Source organism: Bombina bombina, chromosome 1 (genome assembly GCF_027579735.1).
Source record: "Bombina bombina isolate aBomBom1 chromosome 1, aBomBom1.pri, whole genome shotgun sequence".
NCBI lineage: Eukaryota > Metazoa > Chordata > Amphibia > Anura > Bombinatoridae > Bombina > Bombina bombina.
The window spans coordinates 476,373,936-476,400,306 of record NC_069499.1 but is presented as its reverse complement, the minus strand read 5'-3'; the positions used below and the strand labels follow the sequence as shown (position 1 = coordinate 476,400,306).

General features: G+C 41.0%; 1 protein-coding gene across 2 annotated transcripts in view; it reads left to right on the top strand.

The window, feature by feature from the left end:
• Positions 1–26,371, top strand: part of CCDC141 (coiled-coil domain containing 141) — a 796,073-nt gene that overhangs the window by 134,863 nt on the left and 634,839 nt on the right. For both annotated transcript variants that reach the window (XM_053698512.1, XM_053698511.1), the window contains exon 3: positions 17,762–17,953. In XM_053698512.1, the coding sequence (XP_053554487.1) occupies positions 17,762–17,953 (192 nt within the window). The remainder of the gene's footprint in view (positions 1–17,761; positions 17,954–26,371) is intronic.

The following is a 26,371-nucleotide window of genomic DNA, read 5'->3' as shown; positions in this document are numbered from 1 at the left end:
TTGGCAACCTCTCTTTCCTTTTGGCTTCGGAGCATAATACGCTTAGCCTATGAGACTGCTGGACAGCAGCCCCCTGAAAGGATTACAGCTCATTCCACTAGAGCTGTGGCTTCCACCTGGGCCTTTAAAAATGAAACCTCTGTTGAACAGATTTGCAAGGCCGCGACTTGGTCTTCGCTTCACACTTTTTCCAAATTTTACAAATTTGATACTTTTGCTTCTTCGGAGGCTGTTTTTGGGAGAAAGGTTCTTCAGGCAGTGGTTCCTTCCGCTTAATCCTGCCTTGTCCCTCCCATCATCCGTGTACTTTAACTTTGGAATTGGTATCCCATAAGTAATGGATGATCCGTGGACTGGATACACTTAACAAGAGAAAACATAATTTATGCTTACCTGATAAATTTATTTCTCTTGTAGTGTATCCAGTCCACGGCCCGCCCTGTCCTTTTAAGGCAGGTCTAAATTTTAAACTACAGTCACCACTGCACCCTATGGTTTCTCCTTTCTCTGTTTGTTTTCGGTCGAATGACTGGATATGACAGTTAGGGGAGGAGCTATATAGCAGCTCTGCTGTGGGTGATCCTCTTGCAACTTCCTGTTGGGAAGGAGAATATCCCATAAGTAATGGATGATCCGTGGACTGGATACACTACAAGAGAAATAAATTTATCAGGTAAGCATAAATTATGTTTTTATTCAAATCTCTTTATTGTACCAAAAAAGGAAAATTCCTTCAGACTAATTTTGGATCTGAAATCTCTAAACAAATTTGTGAGAGTTCCAACTTTCAAGATGGAAACTATAAGGACTATTCTGCCTTTTTGTTCAACAAGGTCCCTTTATGTCCACAATAGATTTACAGGATGCTTACCTTCACATCCCTATCCACCCAGAACATTATCAATTTCTGAGGTTCTCTTTTCTGGAAAAGCATTACCAGTTTGTGTCTCTTCCATTTGGCCTAGCAACAGCTCCAAGAATTTTTTCAAAGGTTCTCGGTGCTCTTTTATATGTAATCAGTGTGCAGGGTATTGCATTGTTTCCTTATTTGGACAATATCTTTGTACTAGCTCAATCTTTTCATTCCAGAATCTCACACCAAACAATTGCTGTTGTTTTTTCAAGAACATGGTTGGAGGATCAATTTACCAAAAAGTTCCTTGATTCCTCAGACAAAGGTCACCTTTTTAGGTTTCCAGATATATTTAGTGCCCATGACTCTTTCCCTGACAGAAAAGAGAAGAATGAAATTGGTTTCAGCTTGTCTAAACCTTCAGTCTCTATCATTCTCTTCAGTGGCTATGTGTATGGAAGTTCTAGGTCTCATGATTGCAGTATCTGATCCCTTTTGCTCATTGTAATATGAGACCTCTACAACTGATATTCTTAGATCCCAAGATACAACTTTCTCTGACTTGGTGGTTAAATCACCTCCTTATTCTTCAGGGGCCTTCCTTTGCTCGTCCTAAATAGTCTGTGATCACCACACTTACAGGTTGAGGAGCCGTCTACGGGTCTCTGACAGCACAAGGAGTTTGGAAGCCGTGGGAGGCAAGGCTACCAATCAATATCTTGGAACTCCGGGCTCTTTTGAGGGCACAACAGTGGCATATGTCAATCATCAAGGGGGAACTCTAAGTTCCTTAGCCATGACAGAAGTATCTCGAGCTGTTGGATGCTTTAGAAATGCCTTCGTCTTACCAGCCTGCTTACTTATCGCTTCCTCTCGTCCTTCTTCCCAGAGTAATCTCCAAAATCAAGATGGAACAGGCCTCTGTATTTCTAATAGCCCCTGCGTGGCCTCACATGATTTAGTATGCGGACCTAGTTCGATTGTCAAGTTGCCTGCCATGGCCTCTTCCTCTAAGGCCAGATCTTCTGTTTCAAGGTCCCTTCTTCCTTCCAGATCTAAGGTCTCTAAACTTAATAGCATGAAAATGTAATGCTTAGTTCTCAGTCACAGGTTTCTCTGACTCAGGCCCGCAAGCCTGTTTCAAGAAAGGATTTATCATAAAGTTTGTTAAACATATTGCATAGTGTGCTGCTCCATTATTTCTCTTGGCATTATTTTAGAATTCCTAGGATTCTTCAGTTTCTTCAGGATGGTTTGGTTAAATGTTTGTTTGCAAGTACTTTTAAAGGACAAATCTCTGCTCTTTCTGTCATGTTCCAGAGAAAAATTGCTCATCTTCCAGACATTGTTATGTTCAAGCTTTAATTCGAATGAAACCGGTTATTAAACTAATTTCTCCTCCTTGGAGTCTAAATCTGGTGTTAAGGATTTTGCAAGCTCCTCCCTTTGAGCCTATGCATTCCTTGGACATTAAACTACTTTCTTGGAAATTATTGTTTCTTTGGCTATCTCTTCTGCTAGAAAAGTTTCTGAATTGTCTGCTCTTTCTTGTAAGTCTCCTTTATCTGATTTTCCTTTAAGATAAAGCTGTTTTGCAGACCTCTTTCAAATTTTTACCAAAGGTTGTTAATTCTAACATTAATAGGGAAATGTATTGTTCCCTCTTTGCATCCTAATCCGAAAAAATCAATGCATTCATTGGATGATTTTAGAGCATTTTAAATTTTATTTTGATGCTACTAAATAATTCAGACAGACTTCTAGTCTTTTTATTCTTTTTCCGGTTCTAGGAAAGGTCAGAAGGCCTCAGCTATTTATTTAACCTCTTGGTTAAAATGTTTGATTCACAAAGCTTATTTGGAGGCGGGTCAGTCTCTGCCTCAGAGAATTACAGCTCATTCTACTAGATTGGTTACCACATCTTGGACTTTCAAGAATGAGGCTTCAGTTGATCAAATTTGCAAAGCGGCTACTTTGTCATCTCTGTAAACCTTTACTAAGTTTTACCATTCTGATGTTTTTGCCTTGTCAGAAGCATCTTTTGTTAGGTTATTTAGGCAGTTGTCTCAGTTTGATAATGGTGCCTGTACTTTGAGTTTTTTTGTCATAAAATACTTTATTTTTTTGGATTTTATTGCTCAGTGGATGGAAAAAGCAGTTTTTATTGTATCCCTACCTTTCTTGTTACTCATGGACTTTCACATCTTGCGTATTATATCCCATACGTAACATCTCGTGGACTCTTGCTATGTATATGAAAGAAAACAATTAATGTAAGAACTTACTTGATAAATTAATTTCTTTCATGGTGGTGAGAGTCCACGAGGCCCACCTATTTGTGTGTTACATTTTTTTGTTTAAATGCTCATCTTTTTTCCCTGCTCCTCTTTTTTTGGATTTTACTCCTTAAACACCTTACCACTTGGTTATACATAAAACTGAGGTATGTGTGAGGTGGGTGGGGTATAGGCTTATGAGGTTTGGGAAACTTTGCCTCCTCCTGGTATGAATGAATATCCCATACGTAACAGCTCATGGACTCTCGCCACCATGAAAGAAATTAATTTATCAGGTAAGTTCTTACGTAAATTATGTTTTTTTGCTGCTGTTTTTTTTACACTTCAGTGCTGAGCCAATTTTGAGCTTTTTTGTTACCTACATTTGAACCCTATTTTAAGTCAAATTTCAGTGAGTGACCCACACAAATTCTATATTTTTTTTTTTTTAGGAGACACAGCAAATTCACAATATACCATTATTATATTTATATTTCATGGCATGTGTGATAGTAGCGCCAAAAATGTAAAAAACGCATATATTTTTGCTAAGATTTTATTAAAGTGAAGGTCAATTTTGGACGAATTAGTGCCTGGTTTTGAATAATCCTATTAAAAACAAGGGCACTTTAATTCATCAAAATTGACATTTCAAGCGTTTTCTTCAAAAACTTACCTTTTAATCCTGAGAGCCACTGCAGCAGTTCCTCCGCCTGTTGCAAGTCCTCTTCGCGGGTCCAAAATGACGAGTCCGGCTTCATCCAATCTCAGCGTTCCCTCAGGCCATGATCCCCGGGGGGGGGGGGGGGGGGGGGGAATGACACCGTGATTGGAGGAAGCCGGGGGAATCAGTGGAGCAGCTTTCAGGATTAAAAGGTAAGTTTTTGAAGAAAACGCTTGAAATGTCAATTTTGATGAATTAAAGTGCCCTTGTTTTTAATAGAATTATTAAAAAAACGGGCACTAATTTGTCAAAATTGACCTTCACTTTAAATAATATTGAAAACTGCCATGTGACTACTCTTGTTACTGTGATCTAATGACTAAATTGGCATCAAGGGTAGCCACATATGAAATAGGGGCTCAAATTGGCTTTTGGGGGTTATAATATAGATTAGAGAGTCCCAATTGTGTAGTACAGAAATAAAAACACTTTTTCTCTTGCAAGGTGTTCACTGTTACCATAGTGAAGACTTGACTATATTATATATACTTTGTTACTTGTAATGTAATGTCCACAAGCATATCTGTTGTGGGGTATTGCTCCAAGACTATTCTCTTTCAAATGAGGGGTCTTGGAGGTTTGTAGCTGCTAAGGGAACACAGATCAAGGGGTTTGAAAATCATCTCCCTTGCAGCTACCAGTGTTTCCTGGTTCAGCCCCCTATGTGTATGTGGTTATGTCACTGACACGCTCATGAAACCTGGGATTGACCCCCCTGCATGACGAGAATGGTGTCATGCGCCTACAGGTAGTGATGCGCATGAATACATTTTTTTTTTTATCCAGAGCAACGAAGGGGTTAAAGAGTTTCACACGGAGGCATGAAATACAGAAGATGTACGGTGGCTGACAATATCTTTGAGAAAACAGGTCTCTAGGCTTGTATTAACTTTTGTGTTGTGTCCATAGCTTATTAATGCATAGTTTATATTTCTTTCATAAAGGTGGTAAGAACTTAGTTTGCGAATCTGATTCAGATGTTAAGTTTTTCTCTTCATCGTGACCTACTTTTTCGAGGTCCCTTTAATCATCAGGCCAAAAAGCCTGTTACAAGTGCAATTTCTATGGAAAGTTTTTTTTTGTTTTCTCCTGCTGTTAAAATCAGGGTTTTATTTAGAATTCGTTTAGAATTCCAATAAGTTAATAAAATTGCTAAGTTTTTTTGAAAGCTAGGCTTTGTTCAGGGTTAAACCAATTTCTCCTCCTTGGAACATTCACTGATTTTTTTTTTTGATTTTTTTTTTAAAGCTTTACAGGTTTCTCCTTTCAAATATGTACATGCTTTGGACATTTTGTTTCTGTCTTAGAATTTTTTTGTTGTTTTTAGCAACTTCTTCTGCCAGAAGAGTTTGAGTTGTTTACACTTCTTGCCCAATCAAAATAATTCAATTGAAAGTCTCTACAGGTGGCCCTCGGGTTACGCCGGTTCAATTTGCGCCGTTTCAGAATAACAACCTTTTTTTTTCCAGTCATTTGGAAAGCAATGCACTAATTAAAATAGCCAGTAGGTGGAGCTGTCCGCTTGTTTTGCAGCAAAGTTATGCAACTTAATAGCCTTAAATGGATCTGTGTACACAGATCAGACCAGATCTATTGAGCAAAATTTAGCAGCCACTTCCCTATTATCTTCCTGTCCAGCAGCTTCAGGTGACGGTGCCTAACTGCCTATTAATCACTGCAGATTGAAATGCATAGAATAGGTGCAGACCCAATATTATCTAACATGCTAGCAATGCAGAGAACTGTTTGCAGAAAAATGCAAGTAAAAAAACATTTTTGTTCATTAAACTTAGTTTGATGATGATGCAGTCTGTTGTGTAATTATTTTATTAGGTGCTGTTTAGCAAATGTTTTTGTTCATTAAACTTGGTTTGATGATGATACAATCTATATTATGAGGTTTATAATGCTGTTTAGCATTTAAAGTCTTAATTTTAAAGCTTTAAAAATAATGTATTAGGTGTTACTTATGACAATTTTGAGAGGGGCCTGGAGCCTAACTCCCTCACTTCCCATTGACTTACATTATAAACTGGGTTTCAATTTACAACAGTTTCGATTTACAACCATTCCTCCTAGAACCTAACCCCAGCGTAAACTGAGGGCTACCTGTACTTATTTTTGATGTTGTAAGCCATTATAATTATATCTACAAATTTCATAGGTTTTTATGCCATCCTTTAATTGGTGTGTCCTTGTTTCACGTAAGGGTCAGAAGGACACAGTCGTCTCTTTAGCTTCTCAACTAACACTATTGATTACCAAGGGTTTTTTGGAGGTGGAGTAGTCTTTCAAAAACACATTTTTATCTATTTTATTAGATCAGTTTCCTCTTCTTGAGTTTAAGAATGAGGCTTATGTTGAACAAATTTGCAAGGCAGCTACATGGTTTTTCTTATATACTTTCTATAATGTCTTCCACTTTGATGTCTTTGATAGGAAAGTTCTTCAGGCAGCAGTGTCTGGTATTTAGGTGGATGCTTCAAAGATTTTTGTTTTTGTTTTTTTTTGTCCTGTCCAATTACTCCACAGCTTGGGTATTAGTTCCCAGGAGTAATGGCTTGTGGACTCTCACTACCTTATGAAAGAAAACAAAATTCGTGCTAACCTGATATTTTTTTTCTGACATCAGTTCTAATTTGCTCTCTCTTTCCCTGCTTTTTCTTTTCCTACCTTAAGTGCTATCAGAGCTTTGAGGAGCTTCGTCTGGTTTGCAGGAGTGGCATTCCCAAGAGTAATGGCTTGTGGACTCTCACCACCATGAAATAAATTCATTTATCAGGTTAGCATACATTTTGGTTTTATCTAAACAAAAGATGAAACATTAAATAAAAAATAGCAGATAATTTTATGTTCAATAAAAAACATTTGTTATAAAAATATAGTAAATACTTCAAATAATATATTGATAAATAATGATAAATAACTCCCAGTATTATTATTTTTTTGTTTGTTTTAACCAGAATCCCTTTTTTTTTTTTTTAATAGAATTTTATTTTTAAATATGCTTCCAATACCTGCATCAAGTGTCTTGGTGTATTTTTAACTTGATCACAATGTTATTATAATGTCACTGTTATCTGTGAGGCAACTGCATTCTTGATATATCTCCAGCAAGTTCTGTTCTTTGTCATGGTAAAGGCCACAATGATTATTACTATGATACTGTTCTGTGCCTGATATGTAACTATACAAGACCTGATGGACTGGAACAACAAAATTGACTTTTAACAAGTGTGAAGAGTAAAAGCTGCAATATACTTACATTTTTATTGGCAACCAACAATTGTAACTAGAAGACATTTAAAATTCCTTAGTGTGTCATTGATTTAAAAAAAATAAATAAATAGCTGAATAACATAATATTTATGTGATATCGTATAGGTCATGGATATTCATCTTCAGTCCAATAAAGCTTTGAATATGCCAGGATTTTAGAATCTGAGCAAGATGTGTCAAGTTTTCACATGTCTTTTGAATCGCCACCAATTCACTGGTTTACTATAGTGAATAAGAATGTGAATGATGTAGTGAAGGAGGACAGATCTTTGTCTCAGATAGGCTAAAATACAAACTATTGGTGTAAGTGATCTTGCCGTTGAAATACTTTCGTATTGGAAGCAGCCAGTCCAGAGCCGATATGGGAGCAATTTGCAGAAGTGTGCAGTTGGAGACAGTGTCATGTACAGGAGGGTACTTTTTAGTCTAGAACTTTGTACATATAAGCCACACATAAACACTTAACATAAAAGCAGAGTTGTGAATGGGGTGTATTTAGGACCCAGTGTTTTGAGAAATCACTACCTTATGTGGCAGCCACAGGGAAATACTGTGTTTAAACCTGTTCCATGGGTTGAAGTATTCGGAAAAGACAGGTGGGCCGATTCTCCACTATCAAGGTGATTGATTGTACAGGATACAGTCCAGATTATATGTTGAAAACTCACTGTTTGTTTGATTTGCTGGAATATTGCTGTGAACTGCAAATAAACAGACCTTTTAATCTTGACAATAGTTTGGGTATGTTTCCCCTAAAACCCTAAAGGGCTGTGAAGGTAAAGTCCCAGACAGACACGCAGTCTGTTATACATGACAAAAATATTAAATGCCTTGAGTGTTGCAGTGGCTGACAGTCTGCTCTGTGAACATCTCAAAGTGACATGAAATCCAAAATGTTTCTTTCATGATTCAGATAGAGAATACAATTTCCTTCTTAATATAAGGAGAGTCCACGGCTTCATTCCTTACTGTTGGGAAATACTGAACCTGGCCACCAGGAGGAGGCAAAGACACCCCAGCCAAAGGCTTAAATACCTCTCCCCTTCCCCTATCCCCCAGTCATTATTTGCCTTTTGTCACAGGAAGATGGCAGAGAAGTGTCAGAAGAGTTGTTCCTCAGGAGGGGTATATGCCTTTCGATATGGAACTGGAGTTTTAAGTAGTCTTATCAACCTCTCAGTGAGAGCATTGATGAAAGTTAGAGTCTGGAGATGCAGGGAGATTCTTCCAGCGAACCCATCCAGACTGCTTGCTAACAGCACCTTAAGCAACCAGTGTTGACGAGTTTCACTGTTTGCTTTTCTTCACTCAAGTCCATGTCAGGAGCGATGCTACAAGACAGGGTCACAATGTGGCTCCTTTTATTTTAATAGAATCATGGGTTAATATCTCCTGAGGGAGGTTATTGAACAGTTGAGATTCATCAAATGTGATACTTTGATTGTATGCTGTTTTATGTGTGAGATTTATTTTTGTGGGCTCATAAACTGTTGTTATGCGGTAACAGAACATACAGGTTTTTACTTTAACTTTGAGCGCTGCGCTGCTTGTAGCTTGGTGCGCTTTTTCTAATTGCAAGGGCATTCCTGTCTTGCGCACCACGTGACCGGGTGGGGTACCACTTTCGTTTTCTCCTTCCTGACTGAGCTAGCTATTGAGAGAAGTCGCTTGTTTCTCTGTTCTGGGTCTAGGAGGTGGTGAGTGTCCCAGTCATTGGGAGTATAAAGGTGCCGTTTTGTGAGAAATAAAAAGTTTATTTATTCTGCATCCTACTGTTGTTAGCGCAAGCTATGGAGGTTTCTGATATGCTTGAGGGCAGTCCCTCTATTCCTAATAGTAATACCTTGTTGTGAGGATGCATTGGTGTGCCCGCCCTCTTAACTATGTTCCATATGCATCAGCAAGGTTATTATGTCTAAGAAAGTTAACCCCTTTAGTACTACTGAGCCGTCCACCTCTGAGGACTCTCCGTCCCGTGAGGTGCATACCCATCAGTCATCTCCATTATCTCATGCAGCTTCCCGTAGCACACCTAATCCTCTATCTGGAGGGAGCCTTTTACCATCGGACTTTACCGCCAAGAGCAAGCGAAAGGTTAAACATAGCTCTCCGGTCCAGGGGACATCCAGTGATTTATTAGATTTGTTTCAGGATGGGTCACACTCTGTCTTCAGAGGTTGAAATTTCTGGATCGGAGTCTGCTACCTCTAGGCCTCCGGCTGCGGAAGAGCCAGCCTTTAGATTTAAAATTGAACACTTACCTTTTCTTCTAAAAGAGGTTCTGTCGACGTTAGGTTCCAGAGGCCAAGTTGCCTGATGAACCGTTGATCCCTAAATTAGACAGAGTGCACGAGGACAGGGTAGTGCCGCTAACTTTTCCTGTACCTGTAAAGATGGCGAACATTATTAAAAACAAGTAAGATAGATTTGGATCTTCCATTTCCCCTTCGTCTGCCTTTAAAAAAATTATTCCTGGTCCCGGACTCTCAGCTGGAATCAGCATACGGGATATTTATTTCAACCGGCTGTTGCCTCGGTTGCTGGAGCTGCGGCCTACTGGTGCGACTCCTTAGCGGATTTGATCGAGATGGAGGGTCCCCTTGATGTTATCCAAGAAAGAATTAAAGCTTTGAGAATTGCTAATTCTTTTATCTGTGATGCAAACATGCAGATTAGTCGCCTGAATGCTAAAATTTCTGGTTTCTCAGTACAGACCCGTAGGGCACTCTGGCTGAAGTCCTGGTCTGCGGACATGACTTCTAAATATAGATTACTTTCCCTCCCCTTTAAGGGAAATATTTTATTTGGTCCAGGCCCTGCACTCCATTATCTCCACGGTTACAGGGGGCAAGAGTGCCTTCCTACCACAGGATAAAAAGAACAAAGCTAAAGTACAAGGATCTAATATTTTGTTCCTTTTTATTCTGAAAAGTCCCAACGTCGGCAGTCCTCCTCTAAGCCCGAGCAATCCAAGAGCTCTTGGAAGCCGGCTCAATCCTGGAATAAATCCAATCAAAGCAAGAAGCCCGCCGAGAACAAGTCGGTATGAAGGGGTGACCACCGATCCGGCACTGGATCGTGTAGGGGCAGACTGTTGCTGTTTTCAGACGCTTGGTTCAAGGACGTGCAGGATCTGTGGGTCCTGGATGTCATAGCTCAAGGATACAAGATAGGTTTGAAATCTCATCCCCCCCAAGAGCAGATTTCTCCTCTCAAGCCTGTCTTCAAAACCAGAAGCCTTTCTGGGGTGCGTGTGGAATCTTTTCCTACTTAGGGGTCATTGTCCTGGTTTCTATCGCAGAAAGAGGTTTGGGATATTATTCAAACCTGTTTGTGGTCCCAAAGAAGGAGGGATCTTTCCGGTCTGATTCTGGACTAAAGTTTTTTTTTTAAATGTCCCCTCGTTCAAGTTGGAGACAATAAGGCCCATCCTCCCTCTAGTTCAGGAAGGACAGCTCATGACCACTAGATCTGAAGGGTACCTACCTTCATGTTCCAATCCACAGTGACCACTTCCAGTTCCTAAGGTTTGCGTTCCTGGATCAGCACTTCCAGTTCATTGCACTTCCGTTTGGTCTAGCAACTGCTCCAAGAATCTTTACAAAGGTTCTAGGGGCTTTCCTGGCCATCACCAGAACCCAAGGTATAGCGGTAGCTCCCTACTGGAATGAGATTCTAGTTCAAGCACCATCCCTTCATCTCTTGGTGGCTCTGTCCAGATCATCTGTCCCGAGGGACATCCTTTCTCAGACCATCCTGGGATATTGTGACTACGCACGTGAGTCTCTCTCAGGATGGGGAGCTGTTTGGGGTGCCAAGAAGGCACAGGGCATGTGGTCTCAGGAGGAACGATCCCTCCCGATCAACATTCTGGAATTTCGAGAAACCTACAATGCTCTGAAGTCTTGGCCTCTTCTGGGTTTGTCCCAGTTTTTCAGATTCCAATCAGACAATATAACCTCGGTGGCTTACAGCAACCATCAGGGGGAACGAAAAGCTCCCTAGCAATGAGGGAAGTATCTCGAATTCCAGAGGGGGCGGAGGCCCACAGCTGTTTGCTGTCAGCAATCCACATTCCGGGTGTGGACAACTGGGAAGCAGATTTTCTCAGCAGACAATCCTTTCATCACGGGGAATGGTCTCTCCATCCCGATGTGTTTGCGGAGATTTGCTACAGGTGGGGGGACACCAGATATAGATCTCATGGCGTCTCGTCTCAAAACCAAACTACCCAGATATGGGTCAAGGTCCAGGGATCCTCAGGCGGAGCTATTAGCTGCATTAGCGGTGCCCTGGAGTTTCAGTCCAATCTACATTTGCCATTACCACTCCTTCCTCGGATAGTGGTCACATCAAGCTGCATCAGTAATACTGATTGCTCCATCGTGGTCGCGAAGGACGTGGTTCGCGGATCTAGTGAGGATGTCATCTTCTCCTCCATGGAAGTTACCTTTTGCTGGAACAGAGTCCCTTTGTTCATCAAAATCTAGATTCTCTGAGGCTGACTGCGTGGAGATTGAATGCTTAGTCCTTGCCAAGAGAGGGTTTTCTGAGAGAGTTACTGATACTCTCTCTCAAGCTCGTAAGCTGGTTATTCATCGCATCTGTTTAAAGAAACAGAAATAAACTGGCACTGTGACAGTAATGTCTGTAGGAATTAAAGGATTGAAAAATCCCTGGTGCTTACCCTTAAAGTAATATAAAGTATGTTTAGGAATAGGGGAGATGGGACAAGAAGGGGTTAAATAGCACTCATTCCAATATGCATTGTGTTATACTAGTTGAAAGATATTTCAACTTAAGCGTTAGAGTAATTAAAAAATTGAATTTTTATTATTCACATTATTAAAATATAGCATATATAACCACTAGTGAAAAATTGTGATGTATTAGTTTCCCAACCAAATAATACGGTCACTATAGAAGAAGGAAAACACAGTGCAGCCACCCCCCTGTATTCCTGGCCGGTAACAGGATACCCCGGCTTCAGGTGACAGAGATGGCCAAAAGCACTGAGTTCCTAAAGTAGCCGTAAACTAGAAAATACGGAAACAACTAATATACTTAAATTTAAATTTAAAACCAAACACCCATTCACACTATCGCACAAACGCGTTTCGGCCGAGTAGCGGCCTTTCTCAATGTGCTATTAAAAATTGGACAAGCCGAGTCGTATGTGGGACGGTCCTTAAATACCCTATTTTGTTTTCCATAGGCCAATCAGATTGCGAGCATCGGTAACGCCCACCATTGAGCGAATCATATGCGATGTGATGTCACTGAGGAGAAGGGAGGTGTCATGCGCGTGCGTTGATAGGCTACTAATGTAATCTGCCTTAACCAATCCCTAACGCAACATTTCTGGGATTGTTTACATGCAACATTATCGCTTTAACACCATGATCATCCTATTTCTGAACCTTACCACATACATTAAATTTGTTATCCCATACTTTGCGTGCACTTTTAAAGAAGCGGATGCGTCTGCCGCTCTGATTATTCCATACGAAAGTTTATCATTATATAGTGTACTTGATACAGTTACAATAATAATTATTGCTTTCATAAGTTATTTGCGGCGAAGCAAACCTGGCTATCCATAACATGTATCAAGGGTAGACGTAGGATGGATAATGTAATATATATTGTTATAGCCATTTTTAGCCACATATTATTCAAGTATTGTTTGGATAAATTTGTAGTACTTGAATTCACAGAATGTGTATAAAGCTATTAAAGTGGAAATTTATTTTGACATATTTCTTTAGTTTTAAGGATTGTAGTATTTTTTGGTGAAACTTCAAAAAATATATATATGTATGCCCACCAAATGAGAAGGATTTTATCGGTATATGATGACTGCTGCATATATTAATATCACTATGAAAACCCCACCTATGTGCACTTTTTTGGATATACCAGTGCATCTATAGGATTAATAACCAATTTTGTTTTTAATATTTTTAATGAGGATCATATGATATGCAGTCGCTATTATTTGCATGGATTTAACATAATATCTAAAACTTCTTAAAGCTTGAAGTATAAATTTTAAAACCCACTTCATTGACTATAAATACTATATTAATACTATTGTTAATGGGTGTAGTAATAATAGCATATATACTTAAAATATCCTTCGTATAAGTATACCAAGAAAATTTATGTAATGGCTTCTGGGTGCACGCCAAAGGATGGAGAAAAAAACGTGATTTAGCTGAAAATTAGAGAGTACACAATATTAATATTGAAATAGTGGATCAAAACATTTATTTATAGGAACACCCAAAAATTATTGTCCTCATTCATGCCGTTAGGCATTACAGAGTTCAAATTAAAGATCCATTTCGCTTCCTTTTTTAATAAGGCTTGCTCTATATCTCCACCACAAATACCAGGTTGTAGTGTCTCTAAACCCCAACACCTAAATGTACTTGTTTTTCCATTATGGTGTTGTAAAAATGAGACAGCGTGACATAGACTTTCTCAGAGAATTACTGCCCATTCTACTAGAGCAGTGGCTTCCTCTTGGGCCTTTCAGAAGAGGTCTCTATGGATCAGATTTGTAAGGCGGCTACCTGGTCCTCCTTACACACTTTTTCAAAATTTTCCAAGTTTGATGTTTTTGCTTCAGCTGAAGCAGCCTTTGGGAGAAAGGTTTTGCAGGCTGTGGTGCCCTCATATTAGGGTCCGCCTCCCGTTATCATTCAGTGTCCTCTAGAGCTTGGGTAAAAGTTTCCCAACAGTAAGGAATGAAGCCGTGGATTCTCCTTATATTAAGAAGGAAAACATATAAATTATGCTTAGCAAATAATTTCATTTCCTTCTGTATAAGGATAGTCCACGGCCCCTGCCCGTGCTCTCCGATGGGTGGCCCTCTAAATTTATAATTCTCTTCTGGCACCTTTTATAACCTGATATTTCTCCTACTGTTCCTTGTTCCCTCAGCAGAATGACTGGGAGATTGGGGAAGTGGGAGAGGTATTTAAGCTTTTGGCTGGGGTGTCTTTGTCTCCTCCTGGTGGCCAGGTTCAGTATTTCCCAGCAATAAGGAATGAAGCCGTTGACTCTCCTTATACAGAAGGAAATTAAATTATCTGGTAAGCATAATTTATGTTTTTAAATAACTTTTCAATGTTGTTCTATTTCCAATTTTGCATCAATCTCTTGGTATCCTTTGTTAAATCAGCAGCAATGCACTACTGAAAATTAGCTGAACATATTTCTTGGGAGCCACTGACCAATGGCATAAATGTGCAGCCACCAATCAGCTACCTAAGTATGCTTTACAACAAAAGATACCAAGAAACAAAGCAAATGAGATAATAGAAGTAAATTGAAAAGTGGTTTAAAATTGCATGCGATGGGGCATATTTATCAAGCTCCGTAGGGAGTTTGATGCCCAGTGTTTCTGGCGAGCCTGCAGGCGGTCAGACATCGCCAGAAATCAACCTGATCGAGTACGATCGGGTTGATTGACAACCCCCTGCTGGCGGCCAATTGGCCGCGAGTCTGCAGGGGGCGGCGTTGCACCAGCAGCTCTTGTGAGCTGCTGGTGCAATGCTGAATACGGCGAGCTTATTGCTCGCCGTATTCAGAGAGGTCTGTCAGACCTTGATAAATATGCCCTATCTGAATCATGAGCGTTTTTAATGCTTACTTTACTGTCCATTCAAGGGAGTCATCATACATAGTGTGCACAGTGTGTCAAATTTGTGATGATTAACGGCCGCAAGAATGGAACTTTTTTTTTTTAAAACAAGCTTTATTAGGAGTGACATACAAAAAGAGGAAATCCACACACACTATACTGTCCATTGTTGTGCCTTACTGAGCAGCAATAAATGGATAATATAAATCAGATCTCTTCTATAATGAGGTGTCTGTGTGCTGCCCTGGTAAAAAAAAACACTTCATAGCTAACCCATAGCTGTTGCATGTTTTATATTTTAGTTTGGTTTATATTACATGTCCTTTGTATCCTAAAGGTTGTAATTTGTTAAAGGAACACTCAAGTCAAAATTAAACTTCAAGATTCAGATACAGCATGCAATTTAAAACAACTTTCCAATTTACTTCAATTAACAAAATGTGCACAGTCTTTTTATATTTACACTTTTTGAGTCACCATCTCCTACTGAGCATGTGCAAGAATTCACTGCATATACGTATATGCATTTGTGATTGGCTGATGGCTGTCACATGGTACAGGGGGAGTGGAAATAGACATAACTTTGCAATTTATTTAACAAAAATCTGCTACTCATTTGAAGTTCAGACTAAGTGCTATTGCATTGTCTTCTTATCATGCATTTGTTGATTATGCAAATCTACTGTATTGACTGGTCCTTTAAGCAAATTACTAATACGTGAGAACTATTCTATTAAACTTTAAACTTGTTTAGTCATTAACCATGTACAATACAACTAACGGTATGTTATCGATTCCAAGAGAAAGCCCATCAGAGATAAAATGGATCAATGTAAATTTCAGCTAAGCCTCATGATAGGAATGATTTGGCTCTTTGCCATCATATAAATGTGTGTCCATGTGCAGATCTATACCACTCCAAACAATCTTGTAAAATGCGGGGCCAGGGGGTAGCATTCATAGTGGGTCTTATGGGTGGGAGTGAAATCGGACATGTTACTTGATGCTGCCAGCTGGGTGGTTAGAGTGAGACAAGACAAAAGTTAGATGTCAGGGGGAATGTTAATTTATCTAACATTGTTGCAAACAGTATTGCTAAAGCATTGCATTTTTTTAGAATTAACATGTTATGAAAGAAAGAACATATTGAGATTGATGATGAGCAGTCATAGGGAATAGACAACTTGGGGATAATGGGGCCTTTTGTTAGAGGTCCGTTTTCCATTATACAAGCCAATGGCTCTTCAAGGGAGGATCAAAGTCCTTATCCAGCACAGTTCTTTTTATGGTAAAATACATGTCATCATGTGACGGAAATTGGAATATAATTACAACATAAAGGGTCCCCATATCAATATGGGGACTGACATAGGCGTTGTTATCATTTTAACAGCTCATCAAAGGAAAGAGTAAATTTGAAAAAAATAATAAAAAAGAGTGAGAATGTTGCAAACAGTATTGCTAAAGCAGCCGTGCGCACTCCTGAGCTCCTAGAAGCCTAGACAGGTTTACTCTTCAAAAAAGAATTCCAAGTGAACAATGCATCCTAATAATAAATGGCCAAGTATGTTTGTCAGATGCAGTCATGCGCAGTAGAGACTGCACGTGACAAACATACCTGGCCATTTGGATCCTGACACTCAGCACAGAGTAAGGCTGAAGCAGAGTGTCAGGGGGCGTGGCCGGGTGCGGCGAGGGGTGTGACCGGCGGATGTCACCGCGATGGGCGTGGTCGGGCGAAGTGCCGCGATGGGGGCGTGACCGGGCGGGTGTCACTGCGATGGGTGTGCCCGGGCGGGTGTCGCCATGAGGAGGCGTGGCCGGGCGGGTGTCGACGTGAAGGGGCGTGGCCGGGCGGGCTGCCGCGATGGGGGCATGGCAAGAGAGGGAGCAAGAGAGGGGGGAGAAGGGCCAAAGAAGGGGGGGGGAGAAGGGCCAAAGAAGGGGGGGGGGAGAAGGGCCAAAGAAGGGGGGGGGGAGAAGGGCCAAAGAAGGGGGGGGGAGAAGGGCCAAAGAAGGGGGGAGAAGGGCCAAAGAAGGGGGGAGAGAGCCAAATATATGGGGGAGAGAGCCAAATATATGGGGGAGAGAGCCAAATATATGGGGGAGAGAGCCAAATAGAGGGGGGAGAGAACAAAAGAGGGGGCAGAGAGAGCCAAATAGAGGGGGGAGAGAACAAAAGAGGGGGCAGAGAGAGCCAAATAGAGGGGGGAGAGAACAAAAGAGGGGGCAGAGAGAGCCAAAGAGGGGGGAGAGAGAGCCAAAGAGGGGGGAGAGAGACAAATAGAGGGGGGGGGGAGAGAACAAAAGAGGGGCGAGAGAGAGCCAAAGAGGGGGGAGAGAGAGTCAAACAGGGGGCAGAGAGAGCCAAAGAGGGGGAAGAGAACAAAAGAGGGGGCAGAGAGAGCAAAAGAAATGGGGGAGAGAGCCAAAGAGGGGAGAGAGAGAGCAAAAGAGGGGGGAGAGAACAAAAGAGGGGGGAGAGAGAGCCAAAAAGGGGGGAGAGAGAGCCAAAGAGGGGGGAGAGAGAACCAAAAAGGGGGAGGGGAGAGAGAACAAAAGAGGGGGCAGAGAGAGCCAAAGAGGGGGGAGAGAGAGCCAAAGAGGGGTGAGAGAACAAAAGAGGGGGCAGAGAGAGCCAAAGAGGGGAGAGAGAGAGCAAAAGAGGGTAGAGTGCAAAGGAGAGGGGGAGAGAGAGCAATAGAGAGGGGGTGAGAGCAAGGGGTCGGACCGCTGTACTGCAAAAAATGGCCCGTGTACACGGGCTTTAGTACTAGTATTTTATATTAGAAGTAGTTTAGAAAGTTTTTGACTTAACTGTCCCTATAAACTACTGGAGGAGCACATTGTAAAGTTTTTTTTTTTCTTCATTATGCATAAATAAACATTTTATGAGGAATTACATTTTGAGTTTCATGTCCCTTTAAATGACCATTTCTCCCTTTATAGTTATGTTGCCTTTTTTGTTGGCTCTACAGTCTTTAGAAGATCATGTGTGGGATCTGTTAAATGAAGCAGACAAGACAGCTGAGGAAAACAAAGATCAAAGTCAAGTGTATGATGCCATGGCAGCGACCCTTAAAGATGCCTGGGATTCCCTCCTCAGTGTACTGGAGAACAGAAGAGCTCTCCTACGCTTGGCATCAGAGTTCTTTGGAATTGCGCAAGAGGTTTGTGACTAGTCTTCTAGCTTATGTTTTACATTTGCACGAGTAGAGTGTCAATAGTACGACAAAGGAGGTATGGGATTCTGATCAGTACAGTGAAGTGGGATTAAATGGATCTGCTTCTAGTAAATGAGAGAAACGGTTGGCAAATGTAAGGGAGTATGATAGAGATACTCCCAATGGTTTTAAAGTAGTTTGCAAATCATTAAAGGGTCATTATAGTGGAAAAAATGGCATGCTCTGATTCATCAGAGCATGTAACTTTATCACTAGCAACCCTGCATCTCTATGTTTTTAACCCCAAATTGGTCAAACACATAGTTAAATTAATGCTCAGGAGCTGCATAGAACTGCTGGACCTTAGCAGAAATGGGTGTTGACCCAATTAACAGTAGTACTTAAATGACCCAGCTGTGCAGCTGCCTCTGCTGATTGGGTTAACACCTGTTTTCTCTCGGGACTAGCAGTTCTCTAAAGAGGTTAAACACATATAGGGCCTGTAGTAAAAAAAAAGGTGTGCTCTAGCAAATGTGAGCATGTAATTGTTTCACTATAATGACCTTAATAAATTGACAGTTTTAAAAGCTTTTATAACTTTTATTTTGTATATATTTCTCTTGTTAAGTGTATCCAGTCCACGGATCATCCATTACTTGTGGGATATTCTCCTTCCCAACAGGAAGTTGCAAGAGGATCACCCACAGCAGAGCTGCTATATAGCTCCTCCCCTCACTGCCATATCCAGTCATTCTCTTGCAACTCTCAACTAAGATGGAGGTCGTAAGAGGACTGTGGTGTTTTATACTTAGTTTATTTCTTCAATCAAAAGTTTGTTATTTTTAAATGGTACCGGAGTGTACTGTTTATCTCAGGCAGTATTTAGAAGAAGAATCTGCCTGCGTTTTCTATGATCTTAGCAGAAGTAGCTAAGATCCTTTGCTGTTCTCACATATTCTGAGGAGTGAGGTAACTTCAGAGGGGGAATAGCGTGCAGGTTTTCCTGTAATAAGGTATGTGCAGTTAAAATATTTTTCTAGGGATGGAATTTGCTAGAAAATGCTGCTGATACCGAAGTAATGTAAGTAAAGCCTTAAATGCAGTGATAGCGACTGGTATCAGGCTTATTAATAGAGATACATACTCTTATAAAAGTGTATTTTAAAATGTTTGCTGGCATGTTTAATCGTTTTTTACATATGTTTGGTGATAAAACTTATTGGGGCCTAGTTTTTTCCACATGGCTGGCTTGAATTTTGCCTAGAAACAGTTCCCTGAGGCTTCCCACTGTTGTAATATGAGTGGGAGGGGCCTATTTTGGCGTTTTTTTGCACAGCAAAAATTACAGACACAGACATCCAGCTTCTTCCTGCATGATCCAGGACTTCTCTGAAGGGCTCAAAAGGCTTCAAAAGTCGTATTGAGGGAGGTAAAAAGCCACAGTAGAGCTGTGGCAGTTGTTGTGACTGTTTAAAAAACGTTTTTGTCATTTGTTATTCCGTTTTTGGTATTAAGGGGTTAATCATCCATTTGCAAGTGGGTGCAATGCTCTGCTAACTTATTACATACACTGTAAAAATTTTGTTAGTGTAACTGCATTTTTTCACTGTTATTTCAAAATTTGGGAACATTTGTGTTTCTTAAAGGCGCAGTAACGTTTTTTATATTGCTTGTAAACTTGTTTTAAAGTGTTTTCCAAGCTTGCTAGTCTCATTGCTGTCTGTTTAAACATGTCTGACACAGAGTAACCTACTTGTTCATTATGTTTGAAAGCCATGGTGGAGCCCCATAGGAGAATGTGTACTAAATGTATTGATTTCACCTTAAACAGTAAAGATCAGGCTTTATCTATAAAATAATTATCACCAGAGGGTTCTGTCGAGGGGGAAGTTATGCCGACTAACTCTCCCCACGTGTCAGACCCTTCGCCTCCCGCTCAGGGGACGCACGCTAATATGGCGCCAATTACATCAGGGACGCCCATAGCGATTACCTTGCAGGACATGGCTGCAATCATGAATAATACCCTGTCAGAGGTATTATCTAGATTGCCTGAATTAAGAGGCAAGCGCGATAGCTCTGGGGTTAGGATAGATACAGAGCATGCAAATGCTGTTAGAGCCATGTCTGATACTCCGTCACAGTATGCAGAACATGAGGACGGAGAGCTTCAGTCTGTGGGTGACATCTCTGACTCAGGGAAACCTGATTCAGAGATTTCTAATTTTAAATTTAAGCTTGAGAACCTCTGTGTATTGCTTGGGGAGGTATTAGCTGCTCTGAATGACTGTAACACAGTTGCAATTCCAAAGAAATTGTGTAGGCTGGATAGATACTATGCGGTGCCGGTGTGTACTGACGTTTTTCCTATACCTAAAAGGCTTACAGAAATTATTAGCAAGGAGTGGGATAGACCCGGTGTGCCCTTTTCCCCACCTCCTATATTTAGAAAAATGTTTCCAATAGACGCCACTACACGGGACTTATGGCAGACGGTCCCTAAGGTGGAGGGAGCAGTTTCTACTTTAGCAAAGCGTACCACTATCCCGGTTGAGGACAGTTGTACTTTTTCAGATCCAATGGATAAAAAATTAGAGGGTTACCTTAAGAAAATGTTTATTCAACAGGGTTTTATTTTACAGCCCCTTGCATGCATTGCGCCTGTCACTGCTGCAGCGGCGGCATTCTGGTTTGAGGCTCTGGAAGAGGCCATCCAGACCGCTCCATTGAATGAAATTATTGACATGCTTAGAACGCTTAAGCTAGCTAACTCATTTGTTTCTGATGCCATTGTTCATTTGACTAAACTAACGGCTAAGAATTCCGGATTCGCCATCCAGGCGCGTAGGGCGCTATGGCTTAAATCCTGGTCAGCTGACGTGACTTCAAAGTCTAAATTACTCAACATTCCTTTCAAGGGGCAGACCTTATTCGGGCCTGGCTTGAAGGAAATTATTGCTGACATTACTGGAGGCAAGGGTCATACCCTTCCTCAGGACAGGGCCAAATCAAAGGTCAAACAGTGTAATTTTCGTGCCTTTCGAAATTTCAAGGCAGGAGCAGCATCAACTTCCTCCGCTTCAAAACAAGAGGGAACTGTTGCTCATTCCAGACAGGCCTGGAAACCTAACCAGTCCTGGAACAAGGGCAAGCAGGCCAGAAAGCCTGCTGCTGCCCCCAAGACAGCATGAAGGAACGGCCCCCTATCCGGAAACGGATCTAGTGGGGGGCAGACTTTCTCTCTTCGCCCAGGCGTGGGCAAGAGATGTTCAGGATCCCTGGGCGTTGGAGATCATATCTCAGGGATATCTTCTGGACTTCAAAGCTTCTCCTCCACAAGGGAGATTTCATCTTTCAAGGTTATCAGCAAACCAGATAAAGAAAGAGGCATTCCTAAGCTGTGTGCAAGACCTCCTAGTAATGGGAGTGATCCATCCAGTTCCGCGGACGGAACAAGGACAGGGATTTTATTCAAATCTGTTTGTGGTTCCCAAGAAAGAGGGAACCTTCAGACCAATCTTGGATCTAAAGATCTTAAACAAATTCCTCAGAGTTCCATCATTCAAAATGGAAACTATTCGGACCATCCTACCCATGATCCAAGAGGGTCAGTACATGACCACAGTGGACTTAAAGGATGCCTACCTTCACATACTGATTCACAAAGATCATCATCGGTTCCTAAGGTTTGCCTTTCTAGACAGGCATTACCAATTTGTAGCTCCTCCCTTCGGGTTGGCCACTGCCCCGAGAATTTTTACAAAGGTTCTGGGCTCACTTCTGGCGGTTCTAAGACCGCGAGGCATAGCGGTGGCTCCGTATCTAGACGACATCCTGATACAGGCATCAAGCTTTCAAATTGCCAAGTCTCATACAGAGATAGTTCTTGCATTTCTGAGGTCGCATGGGTGGAAAGTGAACGTGGAAAAGAGTTCTCTATCACCACTCACAAGAGTCTCCTTCCTAGGGACTCTTATAGATTCTGTAGAGATGAAAATTTACCTGACTGAGTCCAGGTTATCAAAACTTCTAAATGCTTGCCGTGTCCTTCATTCCATTCCACGCCCGTCAGTGGCTCAGTGCATGGAAGTAATCGGCTTAATGGTAGCGGCAATGGACATAGTGCCATTTGCGCGCCTGCATCTCAGACCGCTACAATTATGCATGCTAAGTCAGTGGAATGGGGATTACTCAGATTTGTCCCCTCTACTAAATCTGGATCAAGAGACCAGAGATTCTCTTCTCTGGTGGCTTTCTCGGGTCCATCTGTCCAAGGGTATGACTTTTCGCAGGCCAGATTGGACGATTGTAACAACAGATGCCAGCCTTCTAGGTTGGGGCGCAGTCTGGAACTCCCTGAAGGCTCAGGGATCGTGGACTCAGGAGGAGAAACTCCTCCCAATAAATATTCTGGAGTTAAGAGCAATATTCAATGCTCTTCTATTTTGGCCTCAGTTAGCAACACTGAGGTTCATCAGATTTCAGTCGGACAACATCACGACTGTGGCTTACATCAACCATCAAGGGGGAACCAGGAGTTCCCTAACGATGTTAGAAGTCTCAAAGATAATTCGCTGGGCAGAGTCTCACTCTTGCCACCTGTCAGCGATCCACATCCCAGGCGTAGAGAACTGGGAGGCGGATTTTCTAAGTCGTCAGACTTTTCATCCGGGGGAGTGGGAACTCCATCCGGAGGTGTTTGCTCAACTGGTCCATCGTTGGGGCAAACCAGAACTGGATCTCATGGCGTCTCGCCAGAACGCCAAGCTTCCTTGTTACGGATCCAGGTCCAGGGACCCGGGAGCAACACTGATAGATGCTCTAGCAGCTCCTTGGTTCTTCAACCTGGCCTATGTGTTTCCACCGTTTCCTCTGCTCCCTCGACTGATTGCCAAAATCAAACAGGAGAGAGCATTGGTGATTCTGATAGCGCCTGCGTGGCCACGCAGGACCTGGTATGCAGACCTAGTGGACATGTCATCTCTTCCACCATGGACTCTGCCTCTGAGGCAGGACCTTCTAATACAAGGTCCTTTCAATCATCCAAATCTAATTTCTCTGAGACGGACTGCCTGGAGATTGAACGCTTGATTCTATCAAGGCGTGGCTTCTCTGAGTCAGTCATTGATACCTTAATACAGGCTCGGAAGCCTGTCACCAGGAAAATCTACCATAAGATATGACGTAAATATCTTTATTGGTGTGAATCCAAGAGTTACTCATGGAGTAAGGTTAAGATTCCTAGGATATTGTCCTTTCTCCAAGAGGGTTTGGACAAAGGCTTATCAGCTAGTTCTTTAAAAGGACAGATCTCTACTCTGTCTATTCTTTTGCACATGCGTCTGGCAGAAGTTCCAGACGTCCAGGCATTTTGTCAGGCTTTGGTTAGGATTAATCCTGTGTTTAAAACTGTTGCTCCCCCGTGGAGCTTAAACTTGGTTCTTAAAGTTCTTCAGGGAGTTCCGTTTGAACCCCTTCATTCCATTGATATTAAACTTTTATCTTGGAAAGTTCTGTTTTTGATGGCTATTTCCTCGGCTCGAAGAGTCTGAGTTATCTGCCTTACATTGTGATTCTCCTTATCTGATTTTTCATTCAGACAAGGTAGTTCTGCGTACCAAACCTGGGTTTTTACCTAAGGTGGTTTCTAACAGGAATATCAATCAAGAGATTGTTGTTCCATCATTGTGTCCTAATCCTTCTTCAAAGAAGGAATGTCTTTTGCATAATCTGGACGTAGTCCGTGCCTTGAAGTTTTACTTACAGGCTACTAAAGATTTTCGTCAAACATCTGCCCTGTTTGTCGTTTACTCTGGACAGAGGAGAGGTCAAAAAGCTTCGGCAACCTCTCTCTCCTTTTGGCTTCGGAGCATAATACGCTTAGCCTATGAGACTGCTGGACAGCAGCCCCCTGAAAGGATTACAGCTCATTCTACTAGAGCTGTGGCTTCCACCTGGGCCTTTAAAAATGAGGCCTCTGTTGAACAGATTTACAAGGCTGCGACTTGGTCTTCGCTTCACACCTTTTCAAAATTTTACAAATTTGATACTTTTGCTTCTTCGGAGGCTGTTTTTGGGAGAAAGGTTCTACAGGCAGTGGTTCCTTCCGTTTAAGTTCCTGCCTTGTCCCTCCCATCATCCGTGTACTTTAGCTTTGGTATTGGTATCCCACAAGTAATGGATGATCCATGGACTGGATACACTTAACAAGAGAAAACATAATTTATGCTTACCTGATAAATGTATTTCTCTTGTAGTGTATCCAGTCCACGGCCCGCCCTGTCCTTTTAAGGCAGGTCTAAATTTTAATTAAACTACAGTCACCACTGCACCCTATGGTTTCTCCTTTCTCGTCTTGTTTCGGTCGAATGGATATGGCAGTGACTGGAGGAGCTATATAGCAGCTCTGCTGTGGGTGATCCTCTTGCAACTTCCTGTTGGGAAGGAGAATATCCCACAAGTAATGGATGATCCGTGGACTGGATACACTACAAGAGAAATAAATTTATCAGGTAAGCATAAATTATGTTTTTGCAGTACTTTTAGAGTACTTAAAGGAACGTAAAACTCTCTTAATTTTTCTTTCATGATTTATCATTTTAAACAACTTTCACTTTACTTCTATTATTAAATTTGCTCCATTTTCTTGGTATCCTTTGTTGAAGAAGCATCAACATACTACTGGGAGCTTGCTGAGCACATTGGGGGAGCCAATGACAAGGGATATATAAGTGCAACCACCAATTAGTAGCAAGCTCCCAGTAGTGCATTGCTGCTCTTGAGCCTACCTAGGTATGCTCTTAAACAAGGGATACCAAGTGAATGAAGCAAATTAGATGACTAGAAGTAATTTGCTTAAAATTTTTTTTTAAAATGCATGAATCGCGAATGAAAATAAAATAGGATTTATGTCCCTTTTAATTGCTGATACATACTATGCATATATAAAAAAAATGACTGACCCTATAAATTTTAATATATGTCATGAAAATTAAAATGGGGAAGGTATTCTCTCATTTATAAGTCAGTTCAAAATGGGGCTGCTGCTGAGGTTTATACAAATCAGAAAACTCACAATGAATTCATTTGAAATATGTGTACTAAAATATGTGGAACGTTTTGAGCCTGCACTCCATTATTCATAGTAATTCAATTTCCAGAATTGTTTAAAAAAAAAAAAAAAACAGTCCGTGTTTGATGTCACAGAGAAATAAAAAACTGCCAAAAATTCTATCATTTAAACAGCAATTACATTTCCGCTCTAGCTGACAGTTACAATAACATTGTATGTGTTATTCAAAGAGAAAAGTCACCTGAAGAGATAAAGCACATTATACTTTTTTTTTTTTTCCTGACAAGATTAGAAGTTTGTTTATTTTATGATTCAGTTATTATTAAAGCTAAAACTAGGTGAAGCTTGATTTTTTTTCCTGCTAACCAGGATGAATATAATCTCACTTTTATTTTCCATATTCCTAAGAATTTCACTACAATTTTATAGAGTGTTTGTATCTCTGATTATTTAACCTGCTGGATTCTATTAACTGTATTTTTTTTTTTGTATCTAAAATATATTATTTACACCAACATTTGGCTGATTTGTGTAACTGAACCTTGTATATTTGGAAATTAAAAGATTGTATATAATAAACAATATCTCGGGTACAAAGTGCACAAATGTACTACGGCCCTCAAGACTTCACTTCCCGATAACAGAATCATTTGTACATCTCTGGTGATAGCGCTGCGTGTCAAAGCTGTTCAGTAAATGTCCACACAAGGGAGACTCCTGTATAAGGGTCAATTTTTCTTCCAATAAAAACCATTACAGAGACATAAAAGTGCAAACCGAAAATACTTTGTAAAGGGGTTAAAGCTATAGTAAAATTTAGCTCCAGAGCAGCAATGCACTACTGGGAGCTAGCTGAACAAACTGGTGAGCTATTTACAAGAGGCATCTGAGTGTAGCTACCAGTCACCAGCTAGGTCCCAGTAATGCATTGCTGCTCTTGAGACTACCTATGTATGCTTTTCATCCAAGGATTCTAAGAAAACTAAATTTGATAACAAAAGTAAATTGCTGTATCTGAACCATAAAATTTTAAACAATTGCACTTGACAGCATAGTTTGTACTATTAAACAATTGTTTGGCATGAACATCTTAAAGGGACATGATACCCACATTTGTTTTTCTTAAATTGTATTCTCTATTATCTAATTGCTTCATTCTTTTGGTATCCTTTGTAGAAAAGCATACCTAGGTAGGCTCAGGAGTTTGGAGCTAGCTGCTGATAGGCGGCTGGACTTGTATGCTCATTTTCATTGGTTAAGAATTGTGTTCAGCTATCTCCGGGTGTACCTTGCTGCATTTTCAATAGAATATACCAAGAGAATGAAGCAAAAACAAAAGTAAATTGGAAAGT